The 27202-nt window shown below is 31.8% G+C and overlaps 1 protein-coding gene across 2 annotated transcripts in view; it reads right to left on the bottom strand.

Moving 5' to 3' along the window:
* The window catches only part of LOC108557981 (pleckstrin homology-like domain family B member 1), a 40282-nt gene that overhangs the window by 7603 nt on the left and 5477 nt on the right, over nt 1-27202 (bottom strand). Inside the window, exons 1-11 of one of the 2 annotated variants that reach the window (XM_017914739.1) lie at nt 12772-12930; nt 12391-12583; nt 7921-8094; nt 7047-7858; nt 6845-6978; nt 6364-6723; nt 5536-5917; nt 4667-5465; nt 4440-4601; nt 4208-4349; nt 1668-1755 (exon numbers count right to left, since the gene is read on the bottom strand). In XM_017914739.1, the coding sequence (XP_017770228.1) occupies nt 1668-1755; nt 4208-4349; nt 4440-4601; nt 4667-5465; nt 5536-5917; nt 6364-6723; nt 6845-6978; nt 7047-7858; nt 7921-8094; nt 12391-12571 (3234 nt within the window). In that variant the 5' untranslated portion in view covers nt 12572-12583; nt 12772-12930. Of the gene's footprint in view, nt 1-1667; nt 1756-4207; nt 4350-4439; nt 4602-4666; nt 5466-5535; nt 5918-6363; nt 6724-6844; nt 6979-7046; nt 7859-7920; nt 8095-12390; nt 12584-12771; nt 12931-27202 lie in introns of those variants that run through there. The other variant, XM_017914738.1, reaches the window with a different exon arrangement.

Raw genomic sequence — 27202 nt, 5'->3', positions numbered from 1 at the left:
AAATGTGTGTTTCCTATAGCTTGACAATGTTATTAAATAAATCTTAACGACAATATCAATAATAATTATAAATCTGCATACAGCAACTCAATTAAAATTTGGTTTGTTTTGAAATTTTAAAACCGTACTATAGTGAATCCGGACTGATCGGAACAACCGTTTTCCTCAATTGATTAAATAAAGTGAATTTTCGTGTGGTAAAATTTGACTAAAAAATTATTTCTATTTCTACGCTTACGGTTAAAAACTTCGGTAATGACATAACTGTGCGTCGAGTGAACCGTTTTAATTGAAAGTAGAAAGTGAACTCTCTCATTAGAGCGAAATTAAAATGAAACGAAAATATGGTAAAAAAAAACAAAACAAAGCTTTTGTAATAATATTACAAACAAATGACGTTGTAACCAAGGTAACATTACAACATTTATATAATAATTTACGTCATTATAACCGAATTATTATTAATCTTGTTATAACCGAATTTATCTTCTTTTCTGCAAATAAGTGTTATTTCAGGACTCTTATTTATCCAAAGAAACGATGTTATTCGCGTCTAGAATTTTTATATCAATGTTCTTCGCATCAAGAAGCCAATGCGTATTGCTTCGAAACTGCTGCAGCTAAATAAAACAAAAATCCGTCTGCTTTTAGCGAAACTGTCAATATTTTCGTTCGTCAAAAATTTTCGAACGAGAGGAAAACACGGCTTGTACTCATTTCATTTACATGCAGTTTCGTATGCAGAGAAACTACGAATATTAGTTTAGTGTGTTATTATGCTGCCAGTTTTCTCTACGTGCATTTCTATTTTCAAATGACATTAATTCCAATTGAAGAATAACAACGATTTGCACAATGGACAATTTATTTGAATGGAAATTATATGAAAAATAGATTAATTAGTTCTTAGAATGAATTTGAATACTTGTTAATGTGCAAATATGTGTCTTTCAATATCTCAGAGCCTTTTCGTTTATTTGTGCATTTACGAAAATATATTAAAAAAAAATGAAAGAATTTATTGTCGAAAATTTAAAAATAAACATTTCAACAGTTTAGCACCCAAATTTTATAGCGAGTGGCCGTAATCCAAGGAGTAAATCAATCAATGTTCGAATGAGAGCATCCACCAGTTATGCGCACTCGAAAAAACAAAACAAACAAAAACAAACACATAAATCGGAGCGAGAGATGCAAGTGGACCGAATTGGAGTTGCAATCATTCAATTTCCTCACTTCGCTCATGTAAATTTATAAATTACGCACGACTTTATAGACTTTTTTCTTTCCTTTTTTTATGACGAACAGTTTATGAATGGGACAATCGTAACGTTCAGGTAACTGGCAGTAAAATTCGCGAATCCAAATATTTACAGCGAGAAGATCATCATTGAACAAAAAAAAAGGTTAATCGCGTAAACATTTCGAAACAAATTAGAAACACGAAGCGAATTAGAAAGAAAGAAAAAAACACGTAAAATTGTTTAAAAATAAGTAAATTTGGATTGTGCTGCACTATTTTTAGGTTTTAACGAGTGCATTGTACTTTAAATACATTATGAAATTTGCTATTTTCGTATAGAAAAGTTTAGAAATTTTAGTATTTCTTTTAAGTGTATTTCACTTATAAATAGAATTATTTTTTTTTGTAATAATTATTAACTCACCTGGGTGGGAGATGGACTTAATTTGTTGCAGACTAAATCGCCGGAAGTCGCGTCGGATGCGTCGAGTTTCTGCTCGTTCTCCATTATCCTGTAACAAGAGACCAGAAGAGAATTAATGATGACCCAACAACAACAAAAAAAAGTGAGAGAATAATTGCGGCGAGTAATAAGATGCGCCAATGTCACTTGCGTCTCGTTATTTCTCTTTTTTTTTGTTGGATAATTTCCAAAAATTGGATAACAGGTGAACAGCGTCGGACGTCTTTATAGTATATAATCGAGCGAGGATTATTAATAGACCGCGATCATCTTCACAAAAAAAAACTAATTGAAAAGTAACATACTTTAGAAATTGTGATGGAGTCGCTTTCGAAATTGGAATTAGATGTAGAGGATTTTCCCACGCGAAAGTGAATTTTTAAATTACGTGTTAATAATTGCAATTGGTTTTAAATTTGATTTCGACATTAAATGCAAGAGAGACGCGAATTTCGGACTCTGGACAACTCTACAGAATAAAGCGTTATGTAATATAATACTAGAAACAGAAAAGGTCATTTTTTTCTGTTATTTACTTTTCCATTGCCATCGCGCACTTAACATATCTCATACATACGAAACAACAGCATACAAAAAAACCGGTATATTATTAATATTAATTGGAAAGGACGACAAAACTAATGTTTAAAAGAAACGTAGAAGATGATGTTTGCAAATGCAATCAATTCGGCGAGAAAAACGCGATTATTTGTTGTGGTTTAATTTTACTCGGACAGGACATAAAATGTATAGGAGTTTCCGAGCCAAAACCTCATTCATTTCGTAGCCGCACAACAAATAACACGTTCGCACTTGATAAATAATAAACTCGAGCGTTTATGCGCAATTTTTAGTCTTAAGGAAACGTAAACAATAACCACTTAACTTCGTGTTCGCACTTACTTAAATCTCTTTTTCAAATAGTCCAAACCGTTCTGTATGTTTTCCATTTTCTATATGTTATTATTTAATGTTAAACTGCCAAGTTTTTTTTTCGGGACACTTGACTGCTTTCGAGACCTTCGCGACTGACAGAAAAATTTATGTATCTCTTAGCTCGACGATAAGATCCTTATCTTTTATGTAACGCTTATTATAATATTTTGATCACGCGCGCGCCGATTTTAGACTACATACAAGTTTCTGCATTTTGAATTTGCAGTAAATGCTACTACTATACTAGATAAAAGCGCTTCGAAATAACGCGCGCGTCAAAAGTCCGCACGAAGAAGCGATGTTTATTATGCAAACAGGTGTTCCTCTCTAATCTCCCCAATATGTAAACATAATAATGTTGATGATTTTATAACATGAGTGTGTGTTTTTTTTTATTACACGAAATGTGTTACGGTTTTTTTCAACACAATATATAGCATGTTCTTAATATGCGCATAAATGATATAATATGCTTAGCAAATTGCTGCAATTCAATTTAATTGAATAATGTGCAAAATTAAGCTTGTTTTTTAAAAGAAACAACTTAGAAATTGGATAAATGTTTAAACTATTTCACGCGATTTAGTTCTATTTTTAAAAGTGTTTTTATATATATAATATTTAGATATTTCACATGGACAAGGTCACATTGTTTCTAAAAAGGAAAGGAATACAGGGCATCGATGACTTTATAGGTCAAGGTACTTCCTGTATTTAGAATCTGATGCTAAAGAAATGAGATTATTACACAATCAAACAATTTCAGGAAATTATTTTGAATGAAAATGCAATAAATAAGAAAACGTGCTGTGATTTTGGCGGTAATAAGCTACATTTTTCAAGCTGTTTAGAAAGTGTGCGTTCTTTTTTTGATGAACGGGAAAATCCGGATGAAAAAGGTTATATATTTACGTGTGAGAGTCACGTAATCCCGGCGTATTTTATTAATCATAAACTCTGAGGCTCTCAAAACGCATTCTAATTCTAAATATTGTGTTTGTTTATAAACTCGTTTTTTTTGTTGCTAAGCTGTGTTTTTGGCAAGTCAAGCTTAGGTTTACTTAGGTACGAGAATAGAAATTGTTAATAACGTCGTGCTTTTGCATCCTTAAAGTGTGTTTTTGGTGAACTTTACACTCATACATATCATTGCTACATTTTTAAAATTTACTTTAATCAACTATATTTTGTTAAATTCTTATAAATTTGTAATATAATTAATTTGTTTATTGAAGAATCATTGAATGGAATTTTTATATGTATTAAATTTGAGAGATAAGAAAAAAAATTGGTTGTATAATATATGTAATTATTTATTTATTGATAGTTAATAAACTTGTTTCCTAATCGTTATTAACTTTAAGGAAAAATGCATACTTACAGAATATAAACTAAATTTGAGATTTTTTGTTGTAATGTATGAAGTTCGAAATAATTAACAATACTGTTATTATTCATCCCGAATCAAGGTTCTATGTGTCATATCGAGACAAAGGGAAGTTGAATTTTCAGTTACATTTGATAATGGTATGACTTTAGTATTGAAGATTACAAACAAAACTTACTCATTTGGAGTTTCATCTGAACCGGTGGAGTTGTAGGATAGGCAATCTTGCTTCCTCTGCGCCCATTTCGAGCGAACCTCGTTTTGTACTTTCTGCTTAAGTGCTAATACTCTCCGTCTTTCGTTTTCTATCACTTGAGAGCCTGAAATTATCATATTAACAAATTAGTGTTATCACAAAAAGTTGGTTACGCGCTAATTGGAAAGTAGCGTTAATACAGTAAGACACGTACCTTGTTGGACTAAATGTAACTGCCTGTTTCTTTCAATCTCTTTAAGAGACTCGATGGTCTTCCTGCCCAGCGATCCTCTACTATCCTCCACCATATTAATGGGAGCATCTATGGTGATTTTGCTGATGCGATCGATATCGTCTTGACTAGGGATTTTTTTACCTGCGTGTTAAAAAGGCAATCGTTAAGTAAACAGTTCGGAGGAGATTAAAAGTGATAAAACGTACCTAAACCATCGTCCAAAACCGACTTGTCCATGAACAATTTCTCGTTGAACGATTGCGACATGTTGAAGTCTTCCTCGATGAGTTTCGTGCTGCTTATGATGTACGAGCAGCTCAGATCGCTTATTTGGTTCAGAGAAGAATCGGAGAGCAATCGCCCCTCGGAGGTGTCCTTCGTTTTATCACTGTCGCTGTCCGTCGACACCTCATCGTCAGACTCTTTGTTGTTCAGCGCGCTGAGCTCTGCATCTATAATTTTAATTTGATTGCGGATCTCCTCGATCTTCCTCGAGAAGTCCAGCCTCTTCTCTTCGATCTTTTTGTACTCCTTAGCGTTCACGTTCGTCGTTACAGTCTTCTCCTTATCCAAATCGTTTATCTGGTGCGACAATTCGTCTATGCGTTTGGTTAATTCCAGGATTTCCCTTTGGATTTCCTCGCGACTCGCCAGCCAATCCGCTTCCTCCTCCAAATGATGGAACTCCAGGTCTTCGAAGGTCTTCCGTTCCGTATCGAGGACCTCCTGAGCTAAGAGAAGCTCATCGAAGGTGGTGTCGTAATCGGGAGTGCTTTTAGGTAATATTGAAAGCTTAAGCTCTATAGTGCTTAAATTCTCTTGAGCATCCAACAACTTTTCCTTGCACATCTTTTGGTCCTCCTCCTGAATCACCTGACTTTCATTCATCTTTTCGTCTAAGCGTAAAGCGCGCTTCATCAACTGCTCTTTGCGCAGCTCCAATTTCTCGATCTCCAACTCTTTGGATTTATATTCACCCACTATTAAAGCCTTCTCCAATTCGAGCTAAACGAATAATAGAAAAACAAAAAATGTTTTTTAAACTGTTAACCATAATTTATAATTGTATAAATACCTCTCGGCACAATTCCTCTCCGTGACTCTCGATCTCGGCCATTTGTCTCTTAAGACTGGTGATCGCGTTCAACTTCTCTTTTCGGTCCGAACGCAACGCTTGTATCTTCTGGACATTTGCATCCCTATCGATACGACCAATCATGTCATTGCTTCCTATTTCCTGTGAAACATTTAAATTATTCGAGAGGCTGGCGCTGTGGTTGTTCAGCGTGAGATTCTCGTAGTTTTCCAATTGAAGGATGTAATCCTTCTCTTCTTTCATCGCCAAAATGAATTTCGGAGGCAGCGTTTTCGATTTGAAATTCGAAGTCGAGTCCAGATGTTTGTTGCTTAGATCTCTGTTCTGCTCATTTCTATCCAATAGTTCATACTTTGTTGGACTGAAAAAAAAAACAACAAATAAAATCATATTACATTTTCGATATATTATATCTATGTTTTCTTTATACTTTGTAGAAGCAATAATTGTATTCAATTAATTGAAAAGACTGCAGTTGCTGCATGATATAATACCAATAAAAATGTACACTAATTGAGAGCATAGAAGAGATTATAATAGCTTTCTCCAGGAAATATTAAGATAGGCTTCATGTGTATTGACTGTTAATCTATAAAACCGACTTAAGTTTATAAAATTTCGTTTCAATTAAGATAATACAATATTATAATGTGTAATTAATTAGAAGCTTTGAGTTATTACGTTTGTGAATTTATCAAGGTAATAAATCAGGAAAAGGAAGTGACTGCATTTAAAGAGAGTACAGCTCACGTAATCGGCATTAGACGAGAGATATGGACACGGTTCTGCGGTATAATTGAATCTCACCTTTCTTTATTCGTAGTGACGAACGTCTTGATTCTGGTCCTCGGGGATTGCGGGAAATGCGGAATTCCGTTGTTGCTGATGGAGACGTTCTCGTAGGTGCTCATGCAATTCTTTCCTTCCTCCCCGATATTGTGCTTACGAATCTCGACGGTTTCGTAATACACCTGGTGATTGTGGTTGATGGAAACGTTCTCGTACGAGTGATTGTTCGGTTTATCCACCTCGAATTTGAAGACTGTATTGTCTTTAGATTGGCTGGGAGAGCTGCTGTGTAAAGGCGATCCACCGCCCGGCGAGCTCAGCAGATTAGGCGAAATGCAAGTACGTTTATCTCTTGGCAGTGAACCGTTCGTTTTTATCCTGATTCAAACACATTGCAAAACAAAATATATGTAATATATATATATATATATAACGGTTACGATTAGTCAACGTGTGTAAACTATGATGATGATAACCAGATAAGAATATTTCTATTTACCTATTCGGTGTCGGCTTCATCGACTTCTCGCACTGTACTTGTTTGTCGTACTCTGCGCACATGTTCAGTATCTCCTCCAACCTCACCTGCTCCGCCTTCTCGATTTCCTGCTCCTTAATCCTATCCACTTGCGCCTGAAACATTTGTTATTAACGATAACATTTGATTGACCTCATATAATCAGAGTAATCGTAAAACTCACTTGATTCCTCCTGATTTCCGCCTCATTCTTCCGCACCGCCAGACTCTCAAAATTGTTTGCGGTAAGATCGCCGAGAGATCCACTCAACCTCTGCTGATCCGTTCTATCGCCGCTCGACGTAGGTGTGACACTCCTGCAATGCGGTTTGTTCAGACCGTGGCTGACATTGGTGTTCTTGTGTGTCGGAGTCGTCGAAGGATTGTAGTTCCTCGTGATGTTGTTCAACTCGTGCGGTTGCTCGTGATTAATATTCTGCGGTTTGGGCGCGCTTCCATTCTCGAACAGAACCACCTTGTTGTTTATGCTCTTGCCCTCGTTTATAGCGACGTTCACGTACGCGGGAGACTTGCAGCCGAAGATCTGCCTATCGGGCGTCTTGTTCTTCTGTTTCTCCTCGAATCCCGAATCCGAGTAATTCACAGCCGGTTGCGAAATGTTCTTTGCGAAATTGTGCAAATCCGGAGGCGCCTTCCCGAGCACGTCTTTAGCTGGAGTATTCACTGTAACTAAATTGGCGGAAAACACTTTCGGCGAGATGCTCTTCCTGAAGTTCTGAGCTGCTAAGTATTCGAATTTCGACACCTTCGTCATGATGTTGGATGGAGGTTCCTCATCGGACATAGATTCTCGGGGACTCCTCCTCGGCGCCACCGGAGGCTTTTTGTTGGACTGCTTCTGCAGGTACATCACGTTATCGAATGGAAATGGGGCCATAGATATCCGGGAGTTCGGAAGCACCGATTTCATCAATTTCGCTTCGGCCGGATGATTGAATCGCATGTAATTCGAACGTCCTATCGTCAGAATAACACCTTGAAACAGAAACAACGTACATTATTTTACGTTTGAAATAATAGTATCGATAATAGTATACCTTGCGTTAATCTAGATGGCTCAGCTGTTGCAACACCATCGATGCAAACTTGTCCTGAAGTCGGGTAAATGGTCACTACACCCTCAACGTTCTCGATGTGGCAATGCACTGGCAGCACGCCCGTTCCTTGCACATTTATATCCACTTTTGGACTGCTACCTAAAGTGATTATACCTGAAACAAGTACCAATAGTGAGCATTGAAATCTCGAAAACGCAACCCTTCGTGGAAATAATAGTATCCCCTCCAATAAACGATAAGTTTACAGGCATACCTCTAGCAGGTATTCACTTTATTGCTACCTCCCACTCTTCAAGTACATTCAATTTTGACAGAAAGTTTCAAACCTAGATATATCAATCAACATTAATATCTGTTTTGATTATATCACTATTAACATAATTAACAATTATTAATCTATATAAAATCATTATATTAATCATTAATTAATAAAGTGAACCAATTTTGTAATATTTCCAATTAACTTAACTTCCATTGTTAAAGTTAGTTAAAAACTGTCAACAACATATCCACATCCATTTTGACGCAAACAAACTAGATTTTATTTTTGTAATTAACAATCGTCTTCTAGGCGACATCACAATTATTTAATAATGACAGTGATAATTAGTTAATAACGATAAGCAAAACATCAAAGATGCGATGAGAATAAACGACGAGAGTTCTTCAAAACTGTCAATATTTAGATTGGCGTACACAAACTAGATTCTAGTTTTTTATTTAATTATAAATTTATGCAACACTTTACTTAACTTATATAAGACTTTCATACTTTGTCAATAAACAATTAAAAACAAAATGTTTCCATATTTAAAATGTAAAAGTAGATTCATTTTTTATTATTATTATTAAACAATCGTGTTCTAATGAACTTGAAAAATTACTACCATTATGAAATGATGACTGCGATAATTAGGTAATAATGAGAGGCAAAACGCATCGAAGATCTTTAAATAAACGATGATGAGATTCGATCTGGTCGAAATGGCAGGCAGCATCAAACCTCGCTTTATTTATATCCAAGAGTCATCCGCAACAGCGGCACTCTTCAATCGTTTTCTTTTGAAGTGTTGGGGCGCGAGGAAGACACGAATAAGAAGTTGAAGAAGAAAAAAAAACAATCTAGAGAGGATGATGAACGTAAGCCGCTATCCCATTTAATCACCTTATCCAATCTACTTTTGTGCGTAATTACCGGACGTGAGAAGAGATCGTTTACGAAGAGAAGTATTAAGTTTTAGACAAAAAGAAAACACCTGGATTAATTATCTTTCATGTTGTTTATATACAACAGCGAATTCTAATATAAGATGAGTGAATGTTCATGTTATATTGAATAGTTTTTTAAAAACATTTGATTTAATGGAATTTTGTTACTTTATAATTTTGAATGTTCAATTTTGTAATAAAGGAAATAATAAACAATACAAAATTAAATTTGCAAAAATCAACTTGTAATTTAATTACTTTTTGTCCGTTCATTTGTTTCTTGCAATTGTTTAATAAATAGAGAAAAAATAATTTTAAATTAATTTTTTGATTATAATTTTCATGTTTTTACATTTTTACATGCAATTAATTAAAATAATAAAATGAAAATTAAAAAAAACAATATGTCAACATAATCGCTTATGCCTGTCTATTCAATTGTTCTTTGTAATTAATAAACAATGAAATGTCAATAAACAACTTGTAATTAAATATGAATTCATATAACGATTAGAATCGTGCATTTTGTTTCTATTTACATATTTCAAAGGATTAATAAAACTAAAAAAATATATTTTCAACAATTTATATCAATATGTCTATGATGACTTTCATTGTTTCTACACAAAATAATTTTTATCTTAAATTACTTAAAATACTTAAAATTTAACATTGATATAAATATGTTAAATGTCTAATTATGATTCAATCCAGATGTGAATTTGAAATGTATATAATATAAATAATGGTAAAAGTGTTATGATGATTGAGTCATCTGGATATAGCGAGAAGAACGATTAAATGATGTTTACAAACGGTCGAGTTTCTGGGAACCGGACTAAAAACTAATTTCAGAATTGCAAATTATCTATTTCATTTGAGCCTTCGTACGTACGTGTACGTTGTGGCTCAAATGCGAAGCACAAAATCTAATTCAACCATTTGTTTGTAAAAGCGGATGCGAATCTATTTATAATACGCGATGAATTCAATGCGTTCAAATACAACAGCTATTTGGGGAAAATAGAGACGGACCCATTGTTGTATGGTGTAGTTGGATGGAGGGAAAAACGTTTCGAATGAGTCATGACCCCAGACAATATCGTGCGAGTGAGTAGTGGTGACTTAAATGGAATCCCCCTGCCTGCAACGTACGCATTCTCATTCCATTCAGAAAAAAAAATGTATATAAATCGAATCAGCAAAACTTTACCCTAATTGTGATTTGTTTGTCGGTTGTCCCTGAGGTACATATAAATTGTATTAAATACAAGAGACTACAAGAGCTACGTTCCAAAAATCTATATCCGTCTTCATTCAGGTGCCTAAAATAATGCATCATCCGAGACAGTTTGTCTTGTTGAACCTGAACCTCCGCACGCACACAACATAGACGGTCATGATAATGATGATCATCGGCGGGCGCGCACTAAAAATATGCCCGACAATGAGTCCAAGACGAACTTAATTACCGCAGGCTAAATTAATGCCCAAACGCTCTTTTCCTTTGCGTCGTTTCCTGTCCTCTCGCTTTCTTCATTTCATTTCGCTTCGTGTTTTACTCTTCCTCTCATCTGCTGCACTCATATTCTAATATAGATTCGGTAATGTTTTTTCGGACTCCACCGCATGCGGCTTTTCATCTTCCGCTCTTCCATGCTGCTACTACACCACCACAACTTCAAACTCATCTTTTTTTTTTGCTTCTTCATTAATTTCCCCCTTCACTTGGCGTAACACAACGAGCACCGGATTTAGAGTAATGCGAACGTTTTAAATTTAGAAACGTACATAGGCATATTTATAAATATATACACACGAAAACACCTACGACCGACTCACAATTTGTATTTTACTAATTAACAACTTGTCCTTCCTCCTTAACGTCTACTTGTTTTTGAAAAGCACTTCCTGGCCTCCTCCACTTCTTATCGAAGGGGTTCCTTCCTTTCCGAAGAGCTTAAGTGATTTCTACTCTCGGAAGCTCTTCAGTTACAAGCAGTTATTACATTATTAAATTACTGTTGTCTAGGTAACAGATCATTATAGATTTCAATAATATTAACACATAACAAATTATGATAAATATGAGTAAACTTAATATTAACTACAGCAACATTTATAAACAATCTTATCATCTTTGAAATGATTATAAAGAATTATTTTTGAGATTAATTACTGAATTAATCCAATTTATTCCTCATAATAAACGAAAGACACGAAATTCTTAGAATATATTTCTTAGAATATATTAACAATTGTTAATTGGGTTGCCGATTTTAAATGTAAGAAACCAGAAGTATTTACAAGTAAAGAATTAATTAGAAAAATCCAATGAATTGCACTGAAATAATTTTAATTAACAATTTGAATAATAGCAAAGATATATTAAGTAACCGTTATTGGGAAATGAGAAAATTTTATTGAATGAAAATACAAGAAAAATCAATTCGAATGAATTGGCATATTTTTTCGTATATTCATGAAGCATAGATTACTGAAGACAATTGTTGCGGTTATTCAATTCTATTGAATCATCCTTGTTGATTTTTGAAAGGAGGAAATCGAAGCATTTTACAAAAAACCAGATGATTGCAAAATTATTTCAAAGTCTGTAGAAATTTATTTTACTCAAGATATTATCTTTTAAACTGAACTTTAATCTAAGATATTGTAAATTTATTTGTGGTTATAATTCTCAATTAAGTTTTCATTAAAACAAGAAATTATTCGTTGTTGCTAAGTTACTAAGAACGTTATCCTTGTTACTAAAGACGGTACCGCTATTGCTAAGGACGCTCTGTGGTTGCTAAGTTACTAATGACAGTTGCAATGCTATGCTATACAAAAATTGGAATAATTTTGTATAAAATAACAGAAGAATTCATGATTTTCGAAATGTTTACAATTGAATTTCTCAAGAATGGAAATCAATATTATTATTACCAATGTAAATATAAATAATTTGAGTAGTTTGAAAAGAAAAAAAAAGTTTGACAGTGTAAATACTTTGAAGTAATGATAATAAAAACAACACGTTACTTTTACAACTTGCAGAGTTTTCTGTAAATTGAAGGAATGTAAAAATATCTGTATTTGTCCTACCCCTGTTTATAATCCCATACAACTTGATGCAGCAGTAAACGCACTTTTACACCACTCAGCGACCATAGAAAGTGTAGTTATAACTGTTACGATTTTTATTGTGAATAGTTGCTGCCGGCAGATTTGTAGGTTTACCTGAAGGTAAGGGATGCAGAGTGACCGCGGTGCTGAGCCTGTCCCCACCCATGCTGACCAGGTGCGGTCCATCGGTCTGCAACTTCAGAGCTCTACCAGAACTTTCAGTGAACTCCACTGCACCTTTCGGTACACCTGTCGTCGGCCCTCCGGAGCTGCTGGACAACGTCAAGCCCGACATCGCTCAACGGATCTGCAAAGAAAGCAACAAACAACAATAACTTTCAGCTCGAGCATGTGTTCATCGGATAACGTAAACACGCAAACATACACCGAAAGAGAAAAAAAAGAAGCAACATGTATTAGCAAGAAGAAAAAAAAAAGAAGCAGGAAACTCTGTGCACTAATTACTATATAGTTAACCAAAACAAGTACACGCACATGCTTAATCTCAATCCCGGTCGGTGCCTTAAAATAGCACTCGAGTAATAATCACACATCCAGTTATGATCGCCTCCTAATGAACTAATCTCGTTCCGTAAACATTCTGTTATTATTGTTGGTTTTTCGCGTCGGCCGATCTGCAGTCGTCGACGTCGTACATATATGTATAAATATAAATAGCAGAACGATGAAGTAATACGAAATTCGCTGGAAACATCGGTGGACTCTCACTCGAAGGTTGCTGCTGCTACTGCTGCTATTATTGCTATGAACGCTATTAATTTCGAAATTGCATAATTCTTGAAACAAAAAATTCCTGCTGCGGAGAACAGAAAGAATCGCCCATCTCGATTTATTTATATCAGGTGAAGGAGGACGTGATGGCATCTATTTATTGCATTTCGATTCGTGCCGTATGCATTTCGAACAAGTTTCTTGTTCTCGCGCGCGCACCAACGACACGAATCAAATTGAATCGAAAACGACAACAGTTGGAATGGACTTTCATGCAATATCTAAAGTTAAATAACTTAGATATTGAATGAGTGCATCCATTCCGTTCGACAATGCATTGCATTGTTTTCCTATTTTAATTGTTTCACTTTTGTTGTTAATGCAAACGATGCAGTGACGCCTCGTTTCACTTTTAACTATGCTAATTGAGGGTAATTAATGAGCGTTACCATGGAATCGCGTTAAATAATATTGTTGGTCGCAGTTTCTAAGCAATCATTTTATTTGCATCGTTCAAAGGTTACATCAATTTCGCATTTATAATGAAATTATCGTGTCATATAATTTATAAATTTATAATTACGTTATGAATTTACAGTAAATTTTAAGCGTATTGATAGATTTTTGTTGATTCCTCGATAATCATCAGTCTTATTTATAATATTAAACATGCAAATTAAAGCTGAAACTACAGGAAATAAAATAATCATAAGTACAAAGCTGCATTTGTTTTCAATGTCCAGTAATTCGTTGTCAAAGATGAGGTTATAAAATTATAAGTTTGCGAATTGTAGTTTCCTTACATTTTCCTTAATTTCTCAATAGTCATAAAAGTCATTTATAATATTAAGTATGCAAGTTGGAGATAAAACTATATCAAATAAAATGATCGTAAGCTCAAAGCTGTAACTGTTTTCAATGTTCAGTAATTCGTTGTCAAATATGAGGTTATAAAATTATAAGTTTGCGAATTGTAGTGTCCTTACATTTTCCTTAATTTCTCAATAGTCAAAAAAGTCATTTATAATATTAAGAATGCAAGTTGAGGGTAAAACTATGACAAATAAAAAGATCATAAGCTCAAAGCTGTATCTGATTTCAATGTCCAGAAATTCTTTGTCAAAAATGAGGTTATACAACACACTTTTATGTGAATAAGGCAGAATATACGTTTTCGTTAATTTCTCAATAATTATGAACATTATTTATAATATTGTAGAAGAAAATTAAAGAGAAAACTATATGAAATAAAATGATAATATTTAGGTGTGTCTCTATGGAATTTCTAGTAATTTTCAGACAAAGTTGAGGTATGTAAAAAACAATTTCCATTATTAACTGCTAAAGTATTTAATTATTTTGTTTAGCATTTGAAAAGTAATAAAGTAACAGAATAAGTCTTCCAAATTAAACAATGTTCAATTAGTCTCACGACGGGATATTCACACTCGTTCCGGGAACGTAATTATTAGCACACGACGCGACGAAGAGACGTACTTTTTTTCTTCTCGTATTATTTGTTTGTTTGCTAAAAGAAACCTTAATAACAGAAATCAATATTGCGTGTATTTATAAAGCAGTTAAGGTCGTTGCTATAATACACAAATCGGATGTGTATGTGAATTACTTGTTGTAACATTGTGTGTTATTCGATATGGTTTCCTTGGAAATATCACTATTACCTATGGATTACTGTTGTAACAAGAAAAAAGAACTTTAAAACAATATTTTTGTTACGTAATAATCATGAGACAATAATCAGAAAATTAATTGAAATAACAAAATATTTTCAAAATTACAATAAAAACGTTGATAATAAATATTAAGTGAAAATTTACTGTTTATTCTTCAGAAATGAAAAAAAAAGTTGGATAATTTTGTATGATTTATGCAATATAAATGCAAATTGTGAATTTCATATTCATTTTTAACAATGCAAATTAAGTATTATTCAATAGATTAAAACATTACTATATTTAGCTTGAAATTGTATAGTTTTTTTTTTGTATGTGGTAATGACATTTGAACAAAGTTTATCATAAAAAGCAAACAGATTTTAGTATTAAAATCGAGGACGTTTTGCTGTGAAAGTCTTAGGTCAGGTTCAACAATAAAAATAGGAATTTAAATGTTGTTAAAAGCAGCGTTTTTTCACCATTTTGCGATCCAGGTTGTACCAAGACTCAATTGTTTATAATACAAAATTGTGACATTTAGTAAATTTTAAGCGCATTCATAAATTTTTGTTGATTCCTCGATAATCATCAGTCTTATTTATAATATTAAACATGCAAATTAAAGCTGAAACTACACCAAATAAAATAATCATAAGTACAAAGCTGTATTAGTTTTCAATATCTTGTAATTCGTTGTCGAAGATGAGGTTATAAAATTATAAGTTTGAGATTTGTAGTGTCCTTACATTTTCGTTATTTTCTTAATAGTCATAAAAGTCATTTACAATATTAAGTATGCAAGTTGGAGATAAAACTATATCAAATGAAATGATCGTAAGCTCAAAGCTGTATCTGTTTTCAATGTCCAGTAATTCGTTGTCAAAGATGAGATTATAAAATTAAAAGTTTGAATTGTAATGTCCTTACATTTTCGTTAATTTCTCAATAGTTATAAAAGTCATTTACAATATTAAGTATGCAAGTTGGAGCTAAAACTATATCAAATAAAATGATCGTAAACTCATAGCTGCATCTGTTTTCAATGTCCAGAAATTCCTTGTCAAAAATGAGATTATACAATAAAAGTGTGTGAATAAGACTGAATATACGTTTTCGTTAATTTCTCAATAATTATGAACACTATTGTTTGCAGTTGTACCAAGACTCAATTGTTTATAATACAAAATTGTGACACTTTGACAGCTGTCATTTCGCGACCCACAGTTTGAGAATCGCTGGATTCGTGGAAAATCTATTTTTCTACAAAACGTATGAAATAAAAAAATATTAAAGAAAACTAAAATTTATGACATAATTAGTTGGTAGATAAAATCAAATTATTTTTTGGCAAACCATCAAGAAGATAAGTGAGCGTAACAAAAGGTAATGATGTCTCCGGAGGAGGAGCATATTATAAGTGTATTTATACCTTCTTTGTGTCAATAGACGAGTTTAAACTTGCATTTTCTGATGTTCAGATAAAGTCCGTCTGTCTCCTAAGAGTTTTCTGTTCCCTTTCTGAAGGGGGGTTACTACACTCAAAACGGTCAATTCGTCCTTTGTGTCGCAGAGAAACAAACTCATTTATTGAGCAGCGAAAGCCAGACAAAAGCGGTTCATGACCGTGGCCTTCCACAAATCGATTAATAGCTTTATTTCTCTACAATTCTCTAAAGTTTTTTTCAAATTAAATTGTAAATCGATATAAATTCAAATAAAGTTAACGTATTTCGTCTTAAGAAAATGTTTTTCTACAAATTTTAAGGTTTGTATGAATGGGAAATTATGTGTAAAGCATTTTTAACAATTTTACTCATCAGATTCATATTACTACAAGTAAACTTAAAATGTAAAAAAAAGTATATAGTTTAAAAAACAATATGAAATTAATTTGTAATAAACTTTTTTAAATGTAATGGACTTAGAATTATTTGCTTCAAGTTGTCTTAGGACAAAGACTGAGCGATCCACGAAATGTAAATTGCGACCAGAGGATCTTTTGTTGCGATCGCAATCTTTGCATAAAACGCGCACAGCTGTTCGCGGTAGAAAATCATTCGATTGTGTGTAAATTTCTTCCTCTCAATCGATAACATTTCTTCACTATTCTGATGAAAATATAAAAGAAGTAATATAAATTCTGTAAATAATTTCTTCTCAAAATCGACATTTCTTTACTACGAAAATATAAACTTTTCTACAAAGCTTGAAAAATTTTCTCTTCTTCTCAAATCTTTATTTTATTACCACGAAAATAAATTTGAACATAGAAAAAAAACTGAACTTCTTAAAAGCACATATAAATTGTGTGAATTTCTTCCTCTCAAATCGATATTTCTTCAAATGTAAACGTAAACATACAGAAGTGAACTTCTTAAGAGCACGAAGGAGTAATATAAATTTATTTTTAAAAGCAGCATCCGTCGATGGAAAGTCCGTATAAAAAGACGGAGGGAAAGAACTGTACATATTTTTCTTTAGGTTTCAATTGCAGGAAATCCATATATTCAGTACCGTTTGAAACTCGATGAGAAACGGAAACGCAAGGACACTCGAACACAAAAATGAAAATAAAAAATGCGCTTGGAATGGCAATCAAAAGAGAGAGAAAAAAATAAACACGATTATTCAATTACTTACAATTATTATTTACGTTGTTACAACTTTTTTCTCTATTTTTTGTGAAAAGTAAAGTAAGAATTCTGTATGAAATAAAGCGAGAAAGATAGAGTTGTTATTGATCGTTGCTAAGTTATCAATTAAAAATAAATTGAAATGTCACTGAAAGAATCATTTATATTGTCCTAAATTTGTGTATTTTTTTTATTACTTCAACTTTACGAAAGATACATCAAAATAAAGGAAACCAATTCAATTTTAATGGAAATGTCACGGAAAATTTAATTGATTTCGTCCTGAATTTGAACATTACATCGTTAATATCAGAATGTTTTAGTCCTTAAATCGCGTTGTTTTTAATATTTGAGCTAAATTATATGTGGCAAAAAACCTGATTATTCAATTACTTTGTTACAACTTTCTTCTTTGTCACCTATAAATTTATTGTAAAGTAAGAATTATGTATGAAATAAAGCGAGAAAGGTAGGAGTTCTTATTGATCGTTGCTAAGTAACTAATTAAAAGTCAATTGAAATGTCACTGAAAGAATTATTTATATTGTCCTAAATTTATATATTTTTTTTTATTATTTCAACTTTACGAAAGGTAAATCAAAATAAAGGAAACCAATTCAATTTCAATTGAAATGACACGGAAAATTTAATTGATTTCGTCCTGAATTTGAACATTACATGGTTAATATCAGAATGTTTTAATATTTTAGTCCTTAAATCGAGTTTTTTTAATATTTGAGCTAAATTATTTGTTGCAAAACGCAATTATTCAATTACTACAATTATTATTTACGTTGTTACAACTTTTTTCTCTATCTTCTGCGAAAATTAAAGTAAGAATTCTGTATGAAATAAAGCGAGAAAGATAGAGTTGTTATTGATCGTTGCTAAGTAACCAATTAAAAATTAATTGAAATGTCACTGAAAGAATCATTTATATTGTCCTAAATTTGAGCTAAATTATTTGTTGCAATACGCAATTATTCAATTACTACAATTATTATTTACGTTGTTACAACTTTCTTCTCTATCTTTTGCGAAAAGTAAAGTAAGAATTATGTATGAAATAAAGCGAGAAAGATAGAGTTGTTATTGATCGTTGCTAAGTAACCAATTAAAAATAAATTGGAACGTCACTGAAAAAATCATTTATATTGTCATAAATTTGTATATTTCTTTTGTTATTTCAGCTTTACGAAAGATACATCAAAATTTTTTTTAATATTTAATCCTTAAATCGCGTTGTTTTTAATATTTGAGCTAAATTCTATGTGGCAAAAAACACGATTATTCAATTATTTTGTTACAACTTTCTTCTTCTTTGTCACCTACAAATTGCAAAGTAAGAATTATGTATGAAATAAAGCGAGAAAGGCAGCAGTTGTTATTGATAGTTGCTAAGTAACCAATTAAAAATCAATTGAAATGTCACTGAAAAAATCATTTATATTGTCCCAAATTTGTGTATTTCTTTATCTCTTTATTATTTCAGCTTTACGAAAGATAAATCTAAATAAAGATCGTTGCTAGGAAACCAATTAAATGTTAAGGAAAATTTAATTGATTTCGTCCTGAATTTGCGTTTTTTTTAAATATTTGAACAATTCTATGTGAGATAAATCAGAAAATTGAAAGAGAATTAAAATTTTAGCTTTCTTTTAATATTTTCATGTATTTCGTTCGAAATTCGAGCTTAAATATATGTGAAAAAACAATGAAAATTCTAAACGGAAACAGAGGTAATTTTGATCGTTGCTAAGAAACCAATTAAAAGTCATTAAAAAACATAAATTAATTTAACCCTAAATTTCAACATTTCGTACTTAATTCGAAAAATATATAATTTGAGCTGAGACAGCAATTATTCAGCTGCAACACACATGTACGGAGTACGTTTCATAAACCATCAAAACACTTTCAAGTACGAACATTTCAGTGTTTCGGTGCGCGCCGAATGTTAAGTAATTTCGCGTGACGTCATCGGGTCAAATGACAATTACGTTTATCTTGCAGGATCTGAGACGCCTTTGCTTCTGAGTTAAGAAGAGCAACCGTGAGGAGTAGGGGGAGGGAGAAACAGCAGCTCTGTACTTTAGATTAAGTCAGCACTTAAAATGTCGACGAGGAAAAGAAGATGAAAGAAGGAAGAAAAAAAAAGCAACAACGTAAATGTGTGTGTACGCTACTGGCTTCAAGTGACGACAGATACCAGATGGCCGTAATTATATTAAGAGAATCCTCGATCCATTCGCATGATATAAACTCCGAGTTTTGACACATTTCGGATCGTATCCATTAGTGGGTTGCAGCCAATTGCCAATGTTTCTTGAATATAAGTCGGCAATTGGATATCTCTTGTGAATGGTGACTTTTCCACGTTCACACAATTACTAAGATGAATTTCAATTTGTTGTTGTTGTTGCATCTCGTATCACTTTCTTCACTTTCGTCGGCACAAAAAAAAAACTAAACTTTAAACGAACTCGGTCAATGTCAAGTCGACTCCAATTTTGCTCTAAGCCAACTGAAATCACGACCCGAAATTCATAACTTCTTAATAATCGAAATATTACATAAACTACGTTGTTTGGTTTAAAAAAAAAACAACACAACACTTCGCACAGTGCGGGTAATCGGTTCCGTTAACTGTTTTAAACCGGACTAATTGAGGAATTAAATGACCACAATTAAAACCGTACAAAATGAGATTTGAAAAAATGAAGAAAAACATCGTTTTTAACAAACAACAATATTATTGCTATGAAAAAATTCAATAAACAGAAATAATATTAATGAAAGACATTGAAATGTTAAGATTTAAACACTAATTAATTATACCTTACATTATAAAAAAAACATACAAAATATAATTAGATCATTAGCCAATACACCCAAGGTTGAATTCGAAGAGCAAACAATTAATCTACATTTCATAATTTATTTTACCGGAATTACCGTCTGATGCTAATGAAAAACGATATGATTATCAACTTAATTAACTCGACGTTAAAATAATTAAGTAATCGAGATTTTTTTTAACTAAATTATAAAAAATCATTTTTCGCTCTTAGAAATGGCATTAGAAATATCTATCTTATTGAATTATTGTAACTAACGTACTTTACATATTTATATGCCGATTTATAGATTTGATACAAAAATCGTTAGTTATAATTTATTATAGAAAGTTATCTAAATGCAAAATCATCTTTCCAATTACTATTCTCAAAATACGTTGCTTAACTTTCTGTAGGTAAACCACAGCGCTTCTCAACCTATGCGTCGCGAATCGTAACCCAAAAATTGAGACGTAATATTTTTTTAATGGGTCGTAAAATGACAGCTGTCACCTTGTGTCAAAGCGAAAAACTGCAGAAAACCCCTCAGTATATTGAGTCGTGAGGCAAATAGGTTTAAAAACGTTGCTTAATACTTAAATTATCTCAAATTAATTTAAGAAATGCAAGATTTTCAGGTAAATTTGTTTCCTTAAAAATTACAAAATCATCTATCAATCACCTATCAAATAAATTTAAAAGATGTAAAATGTAATTAAAAAAAATACAACATTCAACTTATAGCCAGAGATGTTGGCAGTTTGTGAATATATAATAAAAGTTTAAAAAAAATACATTAAACATATGTTTCTGTGTAAATAAACTTTTGTTTAAGTTAAATTGGTAAAAGTAAAAGTCACCCATTTAAGTGCAATTGATAAAAAACGTTGCTTAACTTTATAATTTACCATAAAGCACTGTAGAAAATATATGTTCAGGACAATTATTTTGTTTAAAAAAGAATTGGCTAAATGTAAAAATCACCTATTTAAGTCGAATTCATAACAAATGTTGTTTAACTTTGTGTGACGAATGTCATCAACGTTTCTTGCATTATGTACAATTTTTATTAAGAGAAACGTCTCGTAAACTGGGTAGGAACGAGCATATAAAAACATGATCGTTTTGTTGTGAATAATAACAACAAAAAAAAAACAAATATCGTTGAGTGAAATTTTGCAGTCGCATGATTTCCATTGGCATATAAATAAATCTATTAGAAACTCTCAAGACTATTTAATGAATTTGTGCAGGCAAAAACTTTTGCGTCATGTAATTCGAAATACAAGCAGAACATATACATACATATTCCATGTCGTCTAGACTTTAATCGCATTAAACTTATAAATGTTAAATGGACACGAAGGCCGTTATTTTCCAAAGCGAAATTAATCAAGGCATGTTTAGAATACACACAACGAGAATGTTTTTTTTTGTAAATAAAGAACGATCGGTGGTGTAGCTTAACATGCCATGTCTTGCGCGCATTTCAATCGTAAATACGATCAAAATGACTTAAGAAGTCTCACCTAGAATTGTCGATGTAGTTTGCGTGATAAAATATAGACAAAACCTTGGAGGAATCGAACGTGGCTTTGCTTAAAGAAACGTAATTATTCGCAGGTTTTTGTTCGAGGATTTTCGGTTTTCGGATTAGAATTATAAATACGTGCGCGGCTTTCAAAATCCGGTTTACAGAGTTTTTGTATTATAATAATCCATTATAAAGAGTTTGAAAGCCTCAAAGAATATGAAAGTGTTGAAAGATTTGTTAATGATTCTTGTAATCATAATTTTGATATAATAATTCGAAAAATATTAGTAAAAATTTCGTGATTTTTTTTCAAATTAATAGGAAAAACGATGATTTTGTGAAATCTTCTAATTATTTATTGATTTATAATATATTTATACAAATTCATATAATACATATTGAAAGCTTTTAACTAAGTTTGGCATCTCCTATACAAAATAAAAAAGAACTTGCCATATTTCACGTAAAAATAGAAGACGAATACACCGATTTATACCCAACAGAATCAGGGGTGCCACAGGGAAGTGTTTTAGAACCACTGCTTTACCATCTATACAAGGAAGATATTCCTAAAACTAATAATACTACGATTGCAATATTCGCTTATGACACAGCAAGCTTGGCATCAGATGAGAATCCAGCAGTAGCATCCGAATATCTACAGGAAAGATAAGAAATGAAATCTGTGCATATCACATTCATGCTGAAGGTGTCTTACCTGCCCAATTGTAAGACTTAATGGACAAGATGTGTCCAAAGCAACAAAAATCAATTATCTAGGCATGCATCTAGACAGAAGACTCATCTGGAAAGATTATATTCAGGCTAAGAGGGAGCAATTAGAAATAAAGTTTAGAAAACTCTACTAGCTTCTAGGGAAAGGTCGAAATTATCAGTGGAAAATAAATTACTTATATACAAAGTAATACTGAAACCAGTGTGAACGTATGGCAACCAATTGTGGGGTGCAGCCAGTAAATCGAACATACAAAATGCCTAAGAAATATTATTAGGACTACATGGTTAGTCAGAAATAAACAAATACAGGAAGATCTTCATATAGATATGGTTGAGGATACAATAGCAACATTTAGTATTAGATACAAAGATAGACTGAATTCACATACTAATGTTCTGGCTATTGGTCTACTCGAGAACATTGAAACCACAAACAACGTTGCAAACCTCAAGATTTAGTATATAGATTTAAGTAATTATTAATGTTTAGAATCATCATAATGGTAACTATCCACCGAGAAAGATGGATAACCGCGATCTTAAATTTACTCAATGTTCACATTAATGAACAGATTGTGAATAAAATTATTCTAAAAATTTGCTTTAAAATAATGTAGAAAACTAAAATATACATATTCTTATAATATATGTTAAATTTTACGACATTAATTAAGAAAACATTGAGGATTAGGATGAAAATTTGCTTCAAACTGTTGTTACTTTTATAAACGAAAATTATGTATTTACAACACAAAATGTGCAATTGAATATTTCTAATATAAATCATAGAAAATGCGAATTGTTAAATCAACAAAATTCTCTGGAAAATGTAAAGGAAATTGTGTTTAGGAAGTTTGAATTTGAAATTGTTCCAGTTATTCTAGAAAGAGCGAAAATCCTTTGATGTCGTCCAACCATATGCTGAGCTCAAAATTTACGTACATTTCTTTCGTGATTTACGTCGCCGTTTGACACTGTGCCAACCATTGTCTTCACCCCCCATAAAAAAAAAGAAAACAAGTCTTTGTTCATTCCAAATAAAGACATGTGCATTGTTGCGATACAATCTTTTTCATGCAATATTTTTATATTAATAATTCGAAAAAAATAGTACGTAATATGTAGAGATATTTTCATTATAATCAAATGAATAATAAAAAAATAAGTGATAAATCGATTGAAATCATCATTATCAAATATATTTAATAAAAACGTTTCATTAAAACATCATTAAATGTATTATAAAAAACGAAGAGATATTTCTATTAAATCATCATCAATCCTTTCATAAAGCAATTTACTGTAAGCGACTATTTAGTAATTTAAAAAGGTGTCATTATAAATCTCGAAAAGAATAGTAAGCTTATTTCCTTCTTAGGGAATCATGAAACTAAACTCAGCTACAAATCTTCAAGTGTGTCCAGTTGTATAAAGTAATTTCAAAATAATCTGAATAAGCTATAAATCATCGATTTTTCTCTTCACGTCTGTGTTTATTTTTTTTATTACCGTCTTCTATAATCAAACAAAAAAAATTGAAATTTATAAATTTGATGTATTTAATTGTATTAATTGAACGAATGAACTAAATATCATAATGTAATGTTCTTTAATTAAAAAAAGAGAAAAATGAATTAGATTAACTTTATTATTGTTTCTTTCAAACGTTAAATTAATGTTAGTGTATTAAAAATATAGAAGATTTCTAAGATCTTATTAGAATTGTAGTTTTTATTAGGAAGCAAATAAACCCCTACAATTTGAAACTTATTTTCTACAAAAATTGTCATTTTCTATAAATAATAATTTTTATTGCAACATAAAAATTGCATAATAAAAGAAAACTCAATGTCAGTTGTAATTTTCATTATTATTAATAGTTAAACTTTAAACTTTGTTATAAACAGACATATATTTTATGTTAATTAAAGGTATTAAATGCATATACTAAACTTTACAGTTTGTATCCTTTTTGAACAAAAAATAAGTAATATCAGTAAGTTAATTAGATAATTGCCATGGTAATAGTAAGTTTGTGTAAAAAATAGTTTTGCAATCGTTTTGAACAAAAAATGTCAATGTTAAAATGTCCATGGTAGTATTAGTCTTGTAAAAAAACGGCTATGCAACTTTGTGAAAAACAATTAAATAATATCAATAAGGTTATTAGATAATTACCATGGTAATAGTAAGTTTGAGTAACCGTTGCAACCGTTTTGAACAAGAATTGTTAAAAATGTCCATGGCAATAGTAGTTTTATATAAACAAACGTCTATGTAACTTTTTGAACAAAAATTGTCAATAAAAATATTACACCATTACTATGGTAATAGTAGTTTTGTAAAAGAAATCGGCTATGCAACTTTTTAAAAACAATTAAATAATATCAATAAGGTTATTAGATAATTACCATGGTAATAGTAAGTTTATGTAAAAAAACAACTTTGCGACCACTTTGAACAAAAATGGACAATGCCATGGCAATAGTAGTTTTGTATTAAAAAAACGGCTATGTAACTTTTTGAACAAAAAATGTCAATAAGGATATTAGATCATAACTATGGTAATTAGTTTTCTAAAAAAACGACTATGCCACTTTTTGAACAAAAATTGTCAATGTCAATAACGACAAAAAAAATACCATGGTGATAGTTTTTGTTTTAAAGTTTTATAAGTGCGTAGTTGAATTGTAGTTTTGAAATCATTACTATACATCAATAACAAAATAATTACAGAATAAAAATAAAACATTGTTGTCTTTGCCCGTATTGAGCAGATGAGAAGAGCTCCATCTTTGACAGTCGTAAATACATATTCATAAAATACGTTCCGCGTGGAGACGGCACCTGCGTCTCTGTACGTTCCAATTGGACGCTCTTCCAGCTAAAAATACGTCTGCTCTTCGTATTGCTGTCAATAGTAATACTAATAATAATAGCACACGTAAACGAAGAACCTGCACGTATCCGAAATGTCGATGAAATTACATTTAATACCCACGACAATGCTGGTGGTGGTTGTTGTTGTTGTTTGTGGAACGCATCGAGCGAGAGTGGTGGAGAAGAGGCTCGGAACCGGTCCGCTCTCCGACGCTGATTTACTACCATGAATTGATGATTCAGACGATGAGGGGAGGACGCGTGTGGTATGTACAAATGAAAGAAATGTGTATGTATCTCAGAAACGGCATTGAGCGATAATTAAAATGTTGGGAATCGTGCATTCGGGTATTCCAGGTATGAATCAGGTGAGAAAGAAAGAAAGTGACCGCAATGTTGACAGTCTTCCATCATATGACTCATAGATATTTATCAATCGAAACGCTTTAGTTACGTTTTCAAAATTTCCATTTAATTAACGCACACACATTCTTTAAAAGTTTACTTTTACTAATCTAATTCGGAGTTTCCCCAATTTGTCTTAAAATTACACCAAAAAAAAGTTTACGAAACGAAAACAAACAAATAATATCAATAAGTTTATTATATAATTACCATGGTAATAAGTTTGAGTAAAAAAAAACAACTTTGCAAACGTTTACTTTTCAATCTGATTCAGAGTTTCCCAATTTGTGTTAAAACAAAAAAAAAGTTTATGAAACGAAAACAAAGAAATTGGATAATATTTGTTAAAAACTTTCCCTTTTCAGCCGTATTTCTTATAAGAATAAGTACAGTGTCAAGAAATTATCATCAATCCAATTAGAATTTACGACATTAAACTTTCGTTAAATTATCAAATATTTTTTTTACTTGACAACAATTTACTTCAATATCTGTATTTTCATTTGAAATATGCAAAAACTAAAATATAATTAAATATTTTTTGAAAAAACTTGCATAATGTTGTAACACGTGAAATTTTAAGTAAAATATATATATTTATTATTTTTAATAGTAATAATCAATATTTTTATGTCTCTTATTTATTGTAATTATATATAAACTTTTTGAACCAAATGTGTACAATATGAATCGAAACAGAATTCCCGACAATTAAAATATCGACAATAATAATCTAGACAGTGTTAAAATCTCGACAACTATAATCTAGACAGTGTTAAAATCCCGACAGTATTTTTCTTATATGATATAGACGTAAGACAAATGAATTTAAAAAATGAGCGTGAATAAAATAGAAGATTGATATTCTTTTGTTTAGATTAAAACCTATGTTTTATGGGAAACAAACGTGTTTCATACCTATGCTAAATTAAAATTAACTAGTTAATTAACCCATCAACACTCGCAAAAACGAATATTTGTGAGTGCCCAAAAGGCAGCGATAAAGTTGATTGAGTTACTGTCGGGATTTCGAATGTCGGATTTTTGGTTGTCGGGATTTCAGTATAGACCAAATATGAATACCTTTGTTCCAGTTAATTAGATTTCATTAAAAAAAATAATGAAATTATGTTTTTAAATAAACCAGTTTCGCTAATTGTATAATAAAGATTCGTGGAAAACATTACAATATCCAATTGATAGGCAAGCAAAGAGACTTCCGCAACCGTTTCCAAAACTCTTTTCTAATTCGTTGTTCAAATACGTGCGTTTGTACCGAAGAAAGAGACCAACCAACAGTTGCGCTTGTTGCTAATGACCGCTAAACTCTGATTGCATCACACACACAGCACATCGCCGCAACGAGGAGGAAGAATTTAAAAGAACGCCTTTGCATACGAAAACGTCGTTACGTAAGTCGCGTGCTCGAATTCCTCCATCTCTCTCTGTCTCTCTTTCTGCTGCATACCTGGGCCATCATCGTGACACATC

This window comes from Nicrophorus vespilloides, unplaced genomic scaffold (genome assembly GCF_001412225.1).
Source record: "Nicrophorus vespilloides isolate i.1.1-1 unplaced genomic scaffold, Nicve_v1.0, whole genome shotgun sequence".
Classification (NCBI taxonomy): domain Eukaryota; kingdom Metazoa; phylum Arthropoda; class Insecta; order Coleoptera; family Silphidae; genus Nicrophorus; species Nicrophorus vespilloides.
Note: the sequence above shows the minus strand (reverse complement) of the source record. Positions and strands in the feature narration are given on the sequence as shown.